Source organism: Heterodontus francisci, chromosome 15 (genome assembly GCF_036365525.1).
Source record: "Heterodontus francisci isolate sHetFra1 chromosome 15, sHetFra1.hap1, whole genome shotgun sequence".
Taxonomy (NCBI): Eukaryota; Metazoa; Chordata; class Chondrichthyes; order Heterodontiformes; family Heterodontidae; genus Heterodontus; species Heterodontus francisci.
In genome coordinates this window covers 33,928,562-33,946,594 of record NC_090385.1, presented here as the reverse complement: position 1 = coordinate 33,946,594, position 18,033 = coordinate 33,928,562, and the positions used below count along the sequence as shown (strand labels likewise).

Sequence of the window (18,033 nt, the reverse complement as noted above, 5' to 3'; positions counted from 1 at the left end):
ATGCTGTGCGACAATGTAGGGGGATAAGATTTAATGAGAACACAGAAGTATTATTCCTGATCTTGGCCTCAGTTTTCACCTGGCCCTAATCCCTCAATATTTTCATGCATTATGATTTCCAGGATGGCCTCCTCAAGGACTGGGCCCTCTTCTAATCTGGGACTTTCCCCTTTTGTGGTATGCTACCTTATCCTGCTATCAGGTAAGTTTAGGCAATACAGATAGTAACATACTGCTGCCCATTCTCCATGCCATCTTGTATGACACTAAATAAACATGATTCATGCAGCTAAGCTGGCTTATCAAGAATTTCTTGTGTGAAGGATCTCTCAGCCCATCTGGTACCAACATTTTGATTTGTACAGTTGATCACTGTATGTCCCTCCTTGCTGCAGAATGGTCATACATCATAAGTCTTCAGTGCACAATTTAACCTTCTATTAATGGTTACCACAGTTCAGAACAAAATTATTTACAGGTGAGGGGAACATATTTTCGGGCATGTCTAATTGTGGCAGGTACTTGGCATTCTAATATCTACTTTAGCCTTGCTATAGCTGTTACATTGAGGTCAACCATTTCCTTCTTCACATCTCTAAGTTCATACCTTTTAGAAGAAAGTTATGGTTGTTGGAGACTAATCATCTTAACACCAAGACATCTCTGCAGGAGTTCGTCAGAGCAGAGTCCTAGGCCTCACTAGCTTCACCTGCTTCTTCAGTGGCTGTCCCTCTATTATAAGGTCTGTTTGGTGATGATTCTACAGTGTTTAGATTCATGTGAATATTTCTCAGATAATGAAACAGTCCATGGCTGCACGCAGCAATATTAGAACAACATTCAGACTTGGGCTGATAGGTAACAAGTAATATTCAAGCCACACAAGTGCCTGGCAATGGGCATCTCTAACAAGAGAGAATCTAATCATGTCCCCATGATATTCAATGACATTATCATTACCATCACAAAAACCTCCACCACCAGCATTCGGGCGTCACTACTGGCCAGATAGTCAACTGGACTAGCCACATAAATGCCATGGCTACCAAAGCAAGCCAGAGGTTGCATATTCTGTGCTGAGTGGCTTACCTACTAACTTGCCAAAGCCTCTCCAGCACCTGCGAGGCACAAATCAAGAGTGTGATGACATATTCTCCACTTGCCTGGATGGCTGCTGCTGCAATTGAAATCTTCCATCAGCTGTTGTCCCACCCTTAGAAAAGGCTAGTTTGTTCTTATAATTGCACCACTATTATTTTTACATATTCATTGTGTCTCAATAACAAACAAGAATCCATGAACTGTGAGTGGTTCTACCAAACTTCAAACAGTGAAACAAAGGTGTGTGATAGCAGAACTGTCAGAACCATGTCTGGAATTTTACACCCCCTAGGAGTGGGCTGAGACACGGGGCGGGACATAAATCGAGTGGGAGTCGGGAGGTGCCATTCCTGTCACCTACCCGCTACCGCTGCTATTTTACCAGTAGCAGGGGAGGTGGCAAGCAGCCTGTCCGCCCCAGACCAATTAAGGCCCTTAAGTGGCCAATTAATTGTCACCTAAGGGCCTCCTCCCACCACCACTGGTATATTACCAGTGGTGGACAGGCACTTTGCCATCTGATGACGCCACCCAGTAATACCTGATCGGGCACCCTGTGCCCCATGGAGGGCTCCCCCAGCAGCACTAAAACTACCCCTCTGATTGGCCAGCAGCTCTTGTAGGCGAGACTTCCCGCCTCAGAGGGGCGGAAGCCCCGACCGAGGCCAATTAAGGACCTGGACCACATAAAATTGCTGTGTGGCTTCCAGGCTCACCCTTGACTTTTCAGGAGATGGGCGGGGCCACCATCTGAATGTAAAATTCCAGCCCATACCTTAAGTATTGGTGCTTTCTTGTAAAGATATCTTATTCACAAAGTAAGTGTTCCCCAGAATGAACAAATCACTCATTGTGATAGGAATTTCGCATTGCAAAAGTTGAAAGTGAACTACATTATTGACTGTACTTAACCTTAGCAGATGTCTGATATGGATAACAAATGTGCAGTACTAAAGAAAAACTGCTCAAACTTTGCTTTCATCAAGTTGGATCATTGCAACTTCCCAACTGATTCACAGCTTGCACTTTTTTATATATATTAGACTATTATATATTCGAAAATTAGACTACAGATGAAAGATGAAATTAAATACCAACCAAGAAAAGCACTTACTCTGAAAAATTCTTTGGTAGAGCCTGAATCCAACGTTCCGTAGGCAATTTCTGTTTGTTTTGCAAGGTCCTCTGCACTTTCTATTGGAGAAACCATTCTTTCCACAGTGAGAAAAGCAGCAAGGTTGGCAGTGTATGATGAGATTATAATCAAGGTGAAGAACCACCAGACGCCTCCAACAATTCGCCCCGAGAGGGATCTAAACATAAAATGAAAGGTCTGCTGTTTAATTACAGCGTCATATTTATATTAGAAGGCAAGGTAATTGAGATTGAATTTAATGGATCTAACCATTTCTTCATGGTAATTAGAGTTTTAGAAACAAAAAAGGCATCACACTCACTTGAAAGTAAATAAGCCTCTCAGTAAGACACTTTTACATTTATGCAACCTCATTGAGCCTGTTCAAAAGTTCACATTTCTTAATGTTGACAGTAAATATTATTGTTAAGACATTGCTGCTCCCTCTTCCATTTCATTGGATGAACAGATAGTGCAAGGAACGTGACTGAAATTTAACTCATCCACTGAAAATAAGGGGAGGAAAATAATATCCAAGACGTAGTCAGGCCTTTATACAGTGAACGTCACAGATTGACTAGTCTGAATGCAATATGCTGAGTTGGAGACTTAGATTAACAAAAGGTTATATAACCAGTTTATTTTTCTTCACTAAACAGTGAGAAATATTCAATGTCTGGCATACTGAAGAACAGAGAAACCTGCTTTGGTCATATTTTGATTACGTACTCCAAAGAATCAATGCATTGTGCAATATTTCCTGAATGAGAACTGTTTTTGTTCTCTAACGTGCAGTACTCTGGTGAAAAGTGAAGAGCACTTATTAGATTACATTTTGGAAAAGTAAACAGGCTGTTTGAACAATCGATTTCTAAATGCTAGAGAAAAATTACCTCCCCCACTCCTTTAAAGTTAGCAACAATGCTTTAAATTCTGTTGCAGTAATTATGTTGACAAGAGCCAGCAGAGCTGTGTTTCAATTCAGAGCACAGACACTTGACTTAATATACAGGCTCAATAAAAGTGAAATGCAAAAGAACACTCAGTGCTCGATGTATATTTGAAGGTCAGAAAGGATTATTGATCAGTTTCTACTGCAGTGTTTAACATCTCAGTCAACTAAAAGGTTAAGTTGGGAATTACAAGAATGGGCTCAAGAATAACAAGATAGCTGAACTTTGATAACAATGGTGTGCAGAAAAATAAGAATGGGTAGAGTAAATATTAGCATCCTGCTGGATAAGGCTTGGTAACTAAAGATTAGTGGAAGAGGGACTTTTTGGACAGAAGGTTCTTAAGGGACAGAAGAGAAATTGGGATTGTTTATGCCCCTGTTAGGGCATTAGAGGTGCCCTCAGAGCTTAGTTTGCAATGTGCCGGCGTACCTTTGGGGCAAATTGCACCGGTTGCCATACTGGTGAGGATGTTAGTGCGTTCAGTGAATGCCTGACAGAAGTATGCCTGGTAGGCAGATCATGACATAAATCAGTGTACAATGCTGATTTGACACCAGTGGTATTATTTTGGAGCTCTACATTCCAGCTAACAGTGTTTCTTAACCTTGCACAGCTGAACATACGTTCAGCAGCAGTAAGGACCTCCCATCAGCATTATTTAAAAGGATCATCAACTACTTACAGGTTATTTCCACTGGCTGTCACTTCCATTCTACAAGTGTTTGGTGCTTTCTATAATTGTTTCAATTTGCAAATGTCTACAGCGAGTGGTGTGCCAGGCACTGAAGGAGCTTTTGCTGACAACAAAGCTTCTGCACACACCAGTTGCTTCCAGACATGGCTTCAGTAGTAGGCATTCGTCTAGGAATACAGCATGGCTTGGACAACAAACAGAGGATACGCAGAGCAGGACAAGCTGCTGGAAGGGGGAGGGGAGGGGGGGGGGGGCGGGAAATGGCTTTCAGCAGGAGACCAGGGTGCTCAGGCAGCAATTCCTTTTCCTGAACCTCAGCGAAGAACAATGTGTGAGACTTCTGCTCTTCAATAAGGACATTCTCATTGAAGTCTGCCACCTGCTGCAGCCATAATTCCAACCCCTGGGCAAGGATGGCATTGCCAGTGGCTGTGAAGGTTAAATTGGTGATGAACATTTATGCATCTGGCTTCTTCCAGGCTGGAGCTAGAGATATTAGCAATACCATACTGTTTGTTGTCCACTGTTGTGTAAGGCAGGTCTTTGAGGCTCTCTACTCAATGAGAACTAAGTACAGTTCATTCTCTCCTATCAGAGTGCAGTAGGCAGATGAGCATGCAGGTTCGCTAGGATTACAGGCTTCCCATGGTTCAGGGTGCCATCGATTGCGTGCACATATCACTTTGTGAGTGCTGCATGTCAATTTGTCTCTGTACTGGAACTGAAAGGGATTCCACTCCTTCAAAGTGCAGCTGGTTTATGGGTAGTGCATCATGCAGGTCAATGCATGGCATCCTGGCAGCAGTCATGATGTCTTCATTCTGCGACAATCCGCTGTGCCAGTTGTATTTGAGACATCACAGCAAACCAAAAGGTGGCTACTGCGTGACAAGGGCTAGCTACTGACCATGTGGCTGATGACTCCAGTATGCAACCTACACACACGTGTGCAGTATGCGTACAATGAAAAGCAGGCTGCCACACGAAGTTTGATAGAGCAGACCACTGGTGTGTTGAAACAACGCTTCCACTGCCTGGCCCTCTCTGAATGAGATCTACAGTACACAGCAGAATGGATGTCAAAATTCATGGTGGCCTGCTGCATCATAAGGGGGCAGCCCTTGCCATTACCTCAATTAAAAGCGGCTGAGGAGCAGAAGCATGAGCAGGAGGAAGAAATAGGAAAGGAAAGAACGAAGCAACCTAGAACGCTCCCTTTTTGTTAGGCTGTCCGTGAAGAACTGATCCGAGTGCAATACCAGTAACTGCAATCCCAATTCCCCATTCACCAACCTTCCCACTGTTACTGACAATCACTTGGCCACAACACAAAATAAAAACCACCACAAAATAAACATTCCAAACCAAATTTATAAAACAAATCATCCAATATTGCATACAAAAGTCAACAATCACCCTTGTGCATTCTCTTTGTGCTTGCATTTGGGTGTGCCTTTGCCTGTTGTAGTGCTTCTGTGCAGTGCTACCCCAGTGGCTGCAGCATGCCTGGTGGAAGGCTGCTGACGTACACTAGAGGAGACAGCAGATGGCCTTGGAGGATGACCCCGAGCAGCTCAGGGATTGGAAGGCCCGGCTGTCGACTGTACCATCTCGGCAGCAGTTTGGGCTGGCAGACTGGCAGGCAACAGCAAGGACACTGCCAAACTGACAGGAGTGGGAGGAGGAATTCTGCTGCCTTGAAAGAGGACAGCCAGTTTACACTCCATGGAATCACTGTCACTCCCCTCGGATGGCACCTCAGCAATCCTAGTAATTTGTTGAAGGACAGATTGCTGGACTGCTGTGACACCCTGCAAGCCACTTTGCACACTGTAATCCACAGCCATGATGGCTTCTGCTTCTGCTGCAATGGAAGCTGCAATATTGGCCATCAGATGCTGCATCATGACTGGGGCCACAAGTGTTCTCATGCAGTTGTCCACCACTTCCATGCTGGAAAGGATGGGCTTCAAGCTCTGTACAAGTTGGTGTTGGGCTCTTCCATGCGTCTTAACATTGACTGCAGACTTTCTGGCAGGTTTCCCAATGCACCAAGAATTTTGTTGTGCATACACATCAACATTCCTCTGTAGGCTGTCCCATCTAAGTACTCAGCTTAATCCTCTGGAGCAGAACCCGTGTGTGACCTCATCCTCCATTGAGCTGGTACCTGTGCTTTCTTTGCTCCCTGCCCTGGCTGCAGCCCACGCTTTACCTTGTGCAGATCCCACCTCGATTCTATCCTCTAAATTAGGCACCGTGTCAGTATCTGCGAGTGTGAAATTGAGTGACGGTGTATTTTCATCATTGTTGTCTTCTTGCTGTTTCTCCGCTGCCTGGCTGAACTACTTGAGTATCTGAAAGGATACAGAAGCAAGGGTAAGATTGTGGCACAGGGAGGCTGGAGGTTGGGGTGGGGGAGGCAGTGGAAGGGTGGGGAGGTAAGAGATGCATGCTTACACCATGCGCAGCTTATAAATCAGGAGAGTGTGGGATGAGGGGTAAGAGATATGGGAAGGTGGATTCGATATGAGGATATGGTCATCCTTGATGGTTTCAGCCCCACCACTGGCATCGACTCCAGCAATAGATGTTCCAGTAACGGCCAACACTGTTGCCTCCATGAGGGTTGGAACATGCAGGTGCACCTGTCCCCCTCCGTTTAGCTCCTGCTGCCTCTAGTTGTGCGCCACCTTCCTCTGAGAGACAGAGGGAACTGTGTCAGTTGTTACAACTCAGATAGCAGGGTGGTGAAGGATAGAACTAGAGCCTAGTCTTCATACACTTACAAGCTTTTATTTACAGAGACCCACATTGCATATCGTGCACCTCCAATCCAACAACCACAGTTTCAGTCTGCTCCTATAGGTGAATCCCCAGCTAATCCCCACCACCTGAATACAATTAAATATCCATTAATTATACATTTAATATCAGTGAGTGTTGTGAAATCTGTTTGGGTGATGTGGCTACCATGTTTGACTAGCTGGCAGTGCGTGCAAGACGTGGGTATGAGGCATGCAGCAGTGCTTGGTAATGTAAGAATATGGTGGAGCACATAAATCTCAGATATGAATACTGATTGACAGAGATCGTTAGTAGGTGAGTGATGGGGCTGTGGTGATTTCAGCAATGTCAGTCTACTGATACAGTCAGTAGGATATGATATTTGAAGCCCCATTCACTGACCTTGATCACTCGCGTGAGGTCATTGAATTTCTTGTGGCACTGAATCCGGCACCTTGGGGCTTGAATCCTGGCATTGACTTCCATGGATCGCACTCCCACTGCCTCCTGAACATGTGTCTGGAGGGTCTCCTGCAGATACAGGATCATCTCTCCTCCTTTCTACCTCCCCCGCAAGGCCTCCAGTGCAGCGTCTGGAAACCTTGGAGTCCGTTCTTTCACATCTTTTACTATTCTCCAATGTTTCTCATGTCAGTGTTACTTCCTGCATGACTGGCAGCACCAGCTCCAGCCACAATGCACCTCCCTTTTAAGAGGTGCAGGCTGGCTTTAAGCAGCGCAGGCTAGCTTTAAGTGATGCTAGCCACTCACAATATCAGCTCCCTGCTGATATGTTCAGCCAATTGACAATGTGGTTAATACTGGCTGGATGCTGAAATGATTGAAATGCGCAGGCAGCACAACGTTGGCAAGCAATCTGCATTGCAATCAGCGGGCACGGGTTAATCGTGCATATCAATCCCTGTGCCCATTTCTGGGTACTATCGAAATTGGCCCTTGATAATTTTAGACAGGAGACGTAGAATAGGCTACATTTAACGATTGCATTGTATATTGAGAAAGTAGAAGACTAGCATAACAAGGTTGGAGTCCAATTATATCCCACCCAATTTATTTTCTGCTGAATATTTTTCACAATGAAACAAAAATCAAAGAAGGTATTTTTCCCTCCTTCAGTTTTATTCTATTTCGTTCCTTGCCTGTGCTTTCCTGAAATACAGACATGGTGGGATATAATGATCAGAGCAAGAGTTGTGCAGAGGTTTACTGTCCCTAGCCAACGAATGCTGAAACTAAATGTATGGCTCTAACTGCTGCCCAATCCAATACTGGCTCACAGTACAGATCAGGGATCAACCTTGGAATTTCCCTAATCTATATTCTTAGGTGATTGTGGGGAATTGTGAAATATTCATCAATAATACATTAATAGGGAACCATTATGTATAGGAATTGGGAAATTAATAGTTCCAAAAATACTGATACTAATCCTTCATTCTTATAAAATGTAGCCTTATTTCTATTTAACCAATCTTACTTTTTTGTGATTCTATGTTCAAGATTCAGCGAAAGGAACACTTTCCACTTTTGCAAACCCAGCGCCAACAGCAATTGTTCTCAGGTATTACTCATACCACTCCGTCCAGTAATGCTCCTACCTCACTACCTGTGACGACATTTTTCCAGTTCTCATCAGCCATCTTGTAGCTGTGTGAGATGGAAAACTTTCTGCCATTCAAACTGTATATGTTAATTTTTTTTACAATTATATTTTTGAGTAATTTTCTGTTCCCAAACATGTTGCACTGTAGCCAATTGTGTTGTGGATTCGTACCATTAGCAGTTGAATTGATTGTGGAAATACATGTTTCACGTAGAATCCTTAGTGCTAATTGTGAGAGGAAACTTCTGTCCCATCATTCTGGCTGAAATCCAAAACAAGTCCCACAAGCGAAAGGATGATGTACTAATCCCCAGTGTCATCCATTGCTGTGTTATTACTTACACACATCGCTACACAGTAGGTAAAAGTACTAACAAAGGTCCGAAAAGTCAGTGAAAGTATTAGAATCCAAAATCTTTAAAGACAAGTAAATTAAGCCCTGGGGTTGGATCATTAGACAGTTTGGGATACACAAGGGGGACCAGACAGGAATAGGAAGGGAGTGGGGAAATATACACATGCCAAAAACCTGCTTGTTATTGAAGAAAGGGAGGGTTTGACTAATAGTTATACCTGAATGTCAATGGAAATCGGTGAGAGTCCATCAATATGGACTTACCTGGAGAGTGGAGCGGCGGCAGGCGGTCCTTGGAGGAGGCTGATCCAGAGTGTGACCTGAAAAGGACACAGTGGGTCTTGAGGCCCTCACTTACCTGGAGACTGGAGCAGCATCAGGCGGACCTGGGAGGAGGCTGATCCGGAGCAGGACCTAAAAAGGAGAGAGCAGGGCTCGAGGCCCTCACTTACCTGGTGACTGGAGCGGCAGCAGGCGGACCTGGGAGGAGGCTGATCCGGAGCGGGACCTGAAAAGGAAACAGTGGGGCTCGAGGCCCTTACTTACCTGGTGACTGGAGTGGTGGCAGGCTCTGTCTCTCTCTCTCTGCCGGCGTGCGCTGAGATTCGAAAGAGGAGGGAAAAACTTAGTGACATCACGGGAAATCTTCAAGGTGATTGGTTGGGTAAGTAACAGCTGTTAGTGCATTTAAATAGCTTAAAAAAATAAGGGGAAAGTTTTTTTTGAAAAAAACCTCAAAACCTAATGTATAAGTGATAAGGTGAGTACTATTAAAGTGTGTTTTTTTTCAATTAGTGTAATTTTTAAGAACTTTAGATTGTAGTGGGTAGTGTTTGGGGTAGAACAAAGCCCCTACCATAATTAGTACTTTTTATAGGGAGTAACTAATTAATCGAAAGGCAAGTCATGGCAGGAGAGCTCGCATCCGTGATATGCCCCTGCGTTATGTGGGAAATCAGGGATGCTTCCAGTGTGTGGAGCTGCGGGTGGATTCACTGTGGAGCATCTGCGATGCTGAGGACATCGTGGATAGCATGTTTAGCGAGGTGGTCACACTGCAGGTAATGTCTGCACAGGCAGAAAAGGTGACCACCAAGCGGAGTAGTAGGCACAGGCCGGAGTCCCCTGTGGCCATCCCCCTCTCAAACAGATATACCGCTTTGGATACTGTTGTGGGAGTGGCCTCCCAGGAGAAAGCAGCAACAGCCAAGTTCGTGGCACCACGGATGGCTCTGCTACACAGCAGGGAGGGAAAATGACGGGGACAGCCATAGTGATAGGAGATACATTTGTAAGGGGAACAGACAGGCATTTCTGTGCTGCAAACGAGACTCCAGGATGGTATGTTGCCTCCCTGGTGCTAGGGGCAAGGGTGTCTTGGAGCGGGTGCAGGACATTCTGAAGGGGGAGGGTGAACAGCCAGTGGTCGTGGTACATGTCGGTACCAACAACATAGGTAGAAAAAGGGATGAGGTCCTGCAAGATAAATTTAAGAGTTAGGAGCTAAATTAAAAAGCAGGACCTCAAAGGTAGTAATCTCAGGATTACTTCCTGTGCCACGTGCTGGTGAGTATAGGAACAGGAGAATAGACCAGATGAAAGCGTGGCTGGAGAAATAGTGCAGGAGGGAGGGATTTAGATTCCTGGGACATCGGGACTGGTTCTGGGGAAGGTGGGACCTGTACAAGCAGGACGGGTTACACCCAGGCAGGACCGGAACCGATGTCCTTGCAGGGGCGTTTGCTACTGCTGTTGGGGAGGATTTAAACTAGAATGGCAGGGGGATGGGAATCTAAGCGGGGAGACTGAGGAGGAGGAAACAAGGATAGAAACGAAAGACAGGAAACAAAAAGGCAAAAGTGGAAGGCATAGAAATCAAGGGAAAGAAACAAATAGGGCCACAGTGCGAAATAATGCTAAGATGACTAAGAATGTTAAAAAGCCTAAAGGCATTGTGTCTCAATGCGTGGGGTATTCGCAATAAGGTAGGCGAATTAACCGCGCAAATAGATGTCAATGGATGCAATATAGTTGTGAATACGGAGACATGGCTGCAGGGTGACCAAGGATGGGAACTGAACATCCAGGGGTATTCAATATTTAGGAAGGACAGGACAAAAAGGAAAAGAGGTGGAGTAGCGTTATTAGTAAAAGAGGAAATCAATACAATCGTGAGGAAGGATATTAGCTCAGAGAATCCTTTTGTGGAATTTGTATGGTTGGAGCTAAGAAACACGAAGGGGCAGAAAACATTGGTGGGGGCTGTAAATAGACCCCCAAACAGCAGTGGTGATGTAGATGCATTAAACAAGAAATTAGAGATGCATGCAATAAGGTGCAATTGTAATTATGGGTGATTTTAATTTACATATAGATTGGGCAAACCAAATTAGCAATAATACTGTAGAGGATGAATTCCTGGAGTGCTTATGTGATGGTTTTTTGGACCAATACATTGAGGAACCAACTAGAGAATAGGCCATCCTAGACTAGGTATTGTGTAATGAGAAATGATTAGTTAACAATCTTGTGTGGGGTCCCTTGGGAAGAGCAACCATAACATGATAGAATTCTTCATTAAGATGGAGAGTGAGAGAGTTGATTCTGAGACTTGGGTCCTGAATCTAAATAAAGGAAACTATGAAGGTATGAGACGCGAGTTGGCTATGATTGGGGAATATTACTTAAAGGATTGATAGTGGATAGGCAATGACTAGCATTTAAAGAGCGCATGGATGAATTACAACAATTGTTCATTCTTGTCGCGCTAAAATAAAACAGGAAGGGTGGCTCAACCGTGGCTTACAAAAGAAATTAGGGATAGTATTAGATCCAAGGAGGAGAAATATAAAATGGCCAGAGCAAACCTGAGGATTGGGAGCAGTTTAGAATTCAGCAAAAGAGGACAAAGGGATTGATTAAGAAGGAGAAAATGGAGTATGAGAGTAAGCTTGCAGAGAACATAAAAACTGACTGTAAAAGCTTCTATAGATATGTGAAGAGAAAAAGATTAGTGAAGACAAATGTGGGTCCCTTACAGTCAGAAACGGGGGAATTTATAATGGGGAACAAAGAAGTGGCTGACCAATTAAATACATACTTTGGTTCTGTCTTCACAAAGGAGGACATAAATTACCTCCCAGAAATGAAGGCCAATAAATCCCCAGGGCCTGACAATCTACATCCCAGAGTACTTAAGGAAGTGGCCCTTGAAATATTAGATACATTGCTGGTCATTTTTCAAAATTCTATAGACTCTGGAACAGTTCCAATGGATTGGAGGGTAGCTAATGTAACCTCACTATTTAAAAAAGGAGGCAGAGAGAAAACAGGGAATTATAGACCGGTTAGTCTGCAGTGGGGAAAACGCTAGAGTCCATTAAAAAAGATGTAATAGCAGAGCACTTGGAAAACAATGACGTGATCAGACAAAGTCAACATGGATTTACGAAAGGGAAATCATGCTTGACAAATCTGCTGAAATTTTTTGAGGATGTAACTAGTAGAATAGATAAGGGAGAACCAGTGGATGTGGTGTATTTGGACTTTCAGAAGGCTTTCGATAAGGTCCCACATAAAAGATTAGCGTGCAAAATTAAAGCACATGGGATTGGGGGTAAGGTACTGACATGGATAGAGAACCGGTTGGCAGACAGGAAACAAAGAGTAGGAATAAACGGATCTTTTCCGAGTGGCAGGCAGTGAATAGTGGGGTACCACAGGGATCAGTGCTAGGACCCCAGCTATTCACAATATATATTCATAATATAGATGAGGGAATTAAATGTAGTATATCCAATTTTGCAGATGACACAAAGCTGGGTGAGAGTGTGAGCTGTGAGGAGGATGCAGAGAAGCTCCAGTGTGATTTTGACAGGTACAGTGAGTGGACAAAAACATGGCAGATGCAGTATAATGTGGATAAATGTGAGGTTATCCACTTTGGTGGCATAAACAGAAAGGCAGATTATTATCTAAACGGCGATAGATTAGGAAAGGGGGAGGTGCAGCGAGACCTGGATGTCCTTGTGCACAAGTCACTGAAAGTAAGCATGCAGGTGCAGCAGGTAGTTAAGAAGGCAAATAGTATGTTGGCCTTCATAGCGAGAGAATTCGAGTACAGGAGCAAGGATGTCTTGCTGCAATTATATAAGTCCTTGGTGACACCACATCTGGAGTATTGTGTGCAGTTTTGGTCTCCTTATCTGAGGAGGAATTTTCTTGCTATGGAGAGACTGCAGCGAAGGTTCACCAGATTGATTCCTGGGATGGCAGGACTGATGTATGAAGAAAGATTGGGTCGAGTAAGCTTGTATTTGCTAGAGTTTAGAAGAATGAGAGGGGATCTCATAGAAACCTACAAAATTCTAACAGAACTGGATAGACTAGATGCAGGAAGGATGTTCCCGATGGCAGGGGAGTCCAGGACGAAGGGTCACAGTCTAAGGATAACGAGTAAGCCATTTAGGACTGAGATGAGGAGGGATTTCTTCACCCAGAGGTGAACCTGTGGAATTCTCTACCACGGAAAGCAGTTGAGGCCAAATCATTAAATATATTCAAGAAAGAGTTAGATATAGTTCTTAGGGCTAAAGGAATCAAGGGATATGGGGAGAAAGCGGGAACAGGGTACAGAGTTTGGACGATCAGCCATGATCGTATTGAATGGCGGTGCAGGCTTGAAGGACCGAATGGCTTACTCCTGCTCCTATTTTCTATGTTACTATGACATGAGCAGCTATTTATTTTACACAGCAAGTTGTTGTGGTCTGGAATGCAGTGCCTGAAAGGGCAGTGGAAGCAGATTCAATAGTAACTTTCAAAAGGGAATTGGATAAATATTGGAAGGAAAAGAGCGAGGAGAGTGGAACTAAATGGATAGCTCTTTCAAAGTGCTGGCACAGGCATAATGGGCCGAATGGCCTCCTGTGCTGTAAGAGTCTATGATATTATTACAAGTACAGTATTTGAGGTGACATGCTGAGTGCATGCAAATCTTACAACTTGCCTACACATTGATGCTATCCCCCTCTGAGTTTTTTGCTTTTCATAATCATTTGTACTTGACAACAATTCATTATCATTGGTCAACAATAGAGAAAGCCAGGCATGAAATATATTTCTGTATGATCTATCCCTTGTGGTTTAAACTTTTATAGTATTAAAATTAAATTCTTAGTGTTAACATGCTGCTTGATGTGAAAATCCCATTTTTCATACCCGAAATCTACTTATACTCTCGGAAACTGAAAATTTAGAAGGTCCAAGAAGATCAAAAAATCAAGGAAAACTTGGGAGGTAAAACTAGAGCAAGATGCAAATTGATGCAAAATTACTTACCATTATGCTCAATTTTCATTTGTGTCCAGGAGCTAGATTCTGACACATGTCTGTGACCATGTATACCTTTGAATTACCTACTCCAATCAGTGTTTAGCATTTTACCAGTGACCTTATTCTGAATACAGTTCTTAGCTGTCTTTGCTCTGAACATCCATCAACTGTTGTTTGCAAATTACACTTAAGGGGAATTACACAAAATTGTGCTCCTAAGGCAAAGCCTCACTTGCTGGATGGGCATTTTGGGAATTCAAGCACACACTCCCCGCGATTTTTTGTCCACCAATTTCAATAGAGAAAAAGAAAATTGGGGGGTGCACTCACCTGGAAAAATTCTGGAGTTATAATATAATGTTGAGGTCTCAAATGGGGAAACAAGTTGGAATATCAGCTTCAGCTAACAAACGTATTTGTGCTTCCTGAAACAGATGAGTTTCCCAGCCTCATCATTTGCAGGGAGACTAACAAGCCTAGAAAACATGGAGAGCCCTTCCCCAATTCTTCAAAATGGGTCAACCAAGCACCATCAATATTAATAACAGTGGAGATGGGCATGTGCTGGACCATCCCCTTCTTTACAGAGAAAGATCATGTAAATGAAGCAACTAATTTGGAAGGGAGAAAAATATAAAAGTAGCTAAATGCAACTCCTTTCACCTGTGAACAAAACTTGATCATAAGTGCAAGTAACCATTCAGATCATCCACAAATAGACTACTGAATTTCTGTTAAAGTTATTTTCGGGTACAAAGAAAAAGATGTGCAAAAACCCAAATCTACTAATTTAGCACAGTTAATAAAAGAGTATGTTCTTTTTTTGGTTGGAATACAAAAGGATGACAATAGCAGGCAAACTAACTTATTGGCTTAGTATAGAATCAGATCGTACGGCACAGTAGGAAGCCATTCAGCCCATTACACCTGTGCTGGCTCTTTGAAAGAGCTGTTCATTTAATCCCACACCCCAGCTTTTTCCCCACAGCCCTAAAAATTAGTCCTCTTCAAGTACATGTCCATTTGTCTTTTGAAAGTTCCTATGGTACCTATAAACAGTGTCCAAATCACATGCAGCTTCCACAGTGCGGACCGCGACACCGACCACTCCCTGGTGTGCAGGAAAGTTAGACTCAAACCAAAGAAGCTACATCACACCAAGCAGAAGGGCTTCCCGCGCATCAACACAAACAGAATTTCATATCCACAGCTGTTACACGAGTTTCTAAATTCACTTGAAAAAGCCCTTCAAAACACTCCTGCAGGGGATGCAGAGACGAAGTGGGCCCACATTAGAGATGCCATCAATGACTCAGCAATGAGCACCTTTGGCAAACGTGAGAAGCAGAATGCAGACTGGTTTCACTCTCACTTTGAAGAGCTGGAACCTGTCATAGTCGCTAAACACACTGCACTGTTGAACTACAAGAAAGCCCCCAGCGAGTTAACATCCGTAGCACTTAAAGTAGCCAGAAGAGCCGCACAAAGAACAGCCAGGTGCAGTGCAAATGACTACTGGCAACACCTGTGCAGTCGTATTCAGCTGGCCTCCGACACCGGAAACATCAGAGGAATGTATGATGGCATTAAGAGAGCTTTTGGGCTAACCATCAAGAGATTGGCCCCACCAATTCTAAATCGTCTGAATCAGGGGAAACGATCACTGACCAATGCAAGCAAATGGACTGCAGGGTGGTGCACTACCTAGAACTGTACTCCAGGGAAAATGTTGTTACTGATACCGCCCTCAATGCAGCCCAGTCTCTGCCAGTCATGGATGAGCTGGACGAGCAGCCAACAAAATCGGAACTCAGTGATGCCATTGATTCTCTAGCCAGTGGAAAAGCCCCTGGAAAGGACGGCATTATCCCTGAAATAATCAAGAGTGCCAAGCATGCTATATTCTCAGCACTCCATGAAGTGCTTTACCTGTGCTGGGATGAGGGAGCAGTACCACAGGACATGCACGATGCCAATATCATCACCCTCTATAAGAACAAGGGTGACTGTGGTGACTTCAACAACTGCCGTGAAATCTCCCTGCTCAGCATAGCGGGGAAAGTCTTCGCTCGAGTCGTTTTAAACAGAGTCCAGAAGCTGACTGAGCGTGTCTACCCTAAGGCACAGTGTGGCTTCCGAGCAGAGATCCACCATTGACATGCTGTTCTCCCTTCGCCAGCTACAGGAGAAATGCCGCAAACAACAGATGCCCCTCTACATTGCTTTCATAGATCTCAACAAAGCCTTTGACCTTGTCAGCAGACGTGGTCTCTTCAGACTACTGGCAAAGATCGGATGTCCACCAAAGCTACTAAGTATCATCACCTCATTCCATGACAATATGAAAGGCACAATTCAGCATAGCGGTGCCTCATCAGACCCCTTTCCAATCCTGAGTGGCGTGAAGCAGGGCTGTGTTCTCACACCTACATTGTTTGGGATCTTCTTCTCACTGCTGCTCTCACATGCGTTCAAGTCTTCAGAAGAAGGAATTTTCCTCCACACAAGATTAGATGGCAGCTTGTTCAACCTTGCCCGTCTTAGAGTGAAGACCAAAGTACGGAAAGTCCTCATCAGGGAACTCCTCTTTGATGATGCTGCATTAACATCCCACACAGAAGAGTGTCTGCAGAGACTCATCGACAGGACTGTGGCTATCTGCAACAAATTTGGCCTAACCATCAGCCTCAAGAAAACGAACATCATGGGACAGGTCGTCAGAAATGCTCCATCCATCAATATCGGCGACCACGATCTGGAAGTGGTTCAAGAGTTCACCTACCTAGGCTCAACTATCACCAGTAACCTGTCTCTCGATGCAGAAATCAATAAGCACATGGGAAAGGTGTCCACTGCTATGTCCAGGCTGGCCAAGAGGGTGTGGGAAAATAGCACACTGACACAGAACACAAAGTCCAAATGTTTCAAGCCTGTGTCCTCAGTACCTTGCTCTACGGCAGCGAGGCCTGGACAACGTATGTCAGCCAAGAGTGACGTCTCAACTCATTCCATCTTCGCTCCTTCTGGAGAATCCTTGGCATCAGGTGGCAGGACCGTATCTCCAACGCAGAAGTCCTCAAGGCGGCCAACATCCCCAGCATGAACACCCTACTGAGCCAGCGGTGCTTGAGATGGCTTGGCCATGTGAGCCGCATGGAAGATGGCAGGATTCCCAAGGATGCATTGTTCGGCGAGCTCGTCACTGGTATCAGACCCACTGGCCGTCCATGTCTCCGCTTTAAAGGCGTCTGCAAACGCGACATGAAGTCCTTTGACATTGACCACAAGTCGTGGGAGTCAGTTGCCAGTGATCGCCAGAGCTGGCGGACAGCCATAAAGGCGGGGCTAAAGAGTGGCGAGTCGAAGAGACTTAGCAGTTGGCAGGAAAAAAGACAGAAGTGCAAGGAGAGAGCCAACTGTGTAACAGCCCTGACAACCAATTTTATCTGCAGCGCCTGTGGAAGAGTCTGTCACTCTAGACTTGGCCTTTGTAGCCACTCCAGGCGCTGCTCTACAAACCACTGACCACCTCTAGGCGCTTACCCATTGTCTCTCGAGACAAGGAAGCCAAAGAAGAAGATGATAATGGTACCTAATTCCACCACCTTTTCAGGTAGTGTATTTCAGATCTTAATAACCCTCTGTGTGAGGACATTTCTCCTCATTTTCCCTTCAGTCCTTTTGTCAATTATGTTAAATCTGTGATCTCTAGTTACTGATCTACTTGCCAGAGGCAATAGTTTCACTTTACTTGCTCTATCAAATCCCTTTATAATTTTGAGTACCTCTATTAGGTCTCCCCTTAACTTCCTCTGCTCTGAAGAGCACAATCCCAGCTTTTCCAATCACTCTGCATAAACTAAACTCCCTCATCCCTGGTATCACCCTGCTAAACCTCCTCTGCATCCTCTCGATGGCCTTAACATCCTTTCTGGAGTGTGACGCCCAGAATTAGATTAGATTAGATTAGAGATACAGCACTGAAACAAATTGTAGACAATGCTCCAGCTGAGGCTTAACCAGAGATTTGTAAATGTTTAGCATGAC

At 44.4% G+C, this 18,033-nt stretch overlaps 1 protein-coding gene across 9 annotated transcripts in view; it reads right to left on the bottom strand.

The window, feature by feature from the left end:
- LOC137377583 (glutamate receptor 3-like) overlaps positions 1–18,033 on the bottom strand; it is a 415,021-nt gene that overhangs the window by 83,118 nt on the left and 313,870 nt on the right. For all 9 annotated transcript variants that reach the window (XM_068047365.1, XM_068047356.1, XM_068047357.1 and 6 more), the window contains exon 12: positions 2,216–2,414. In XM_068047365.1, the coding sequence (XP_067903466.1) occupies positions 2,216–2,414 (199 nt within the window). The remainder of the gene's footprint in view (positions 1–2,215; positions 2,415–18,033) is intronic.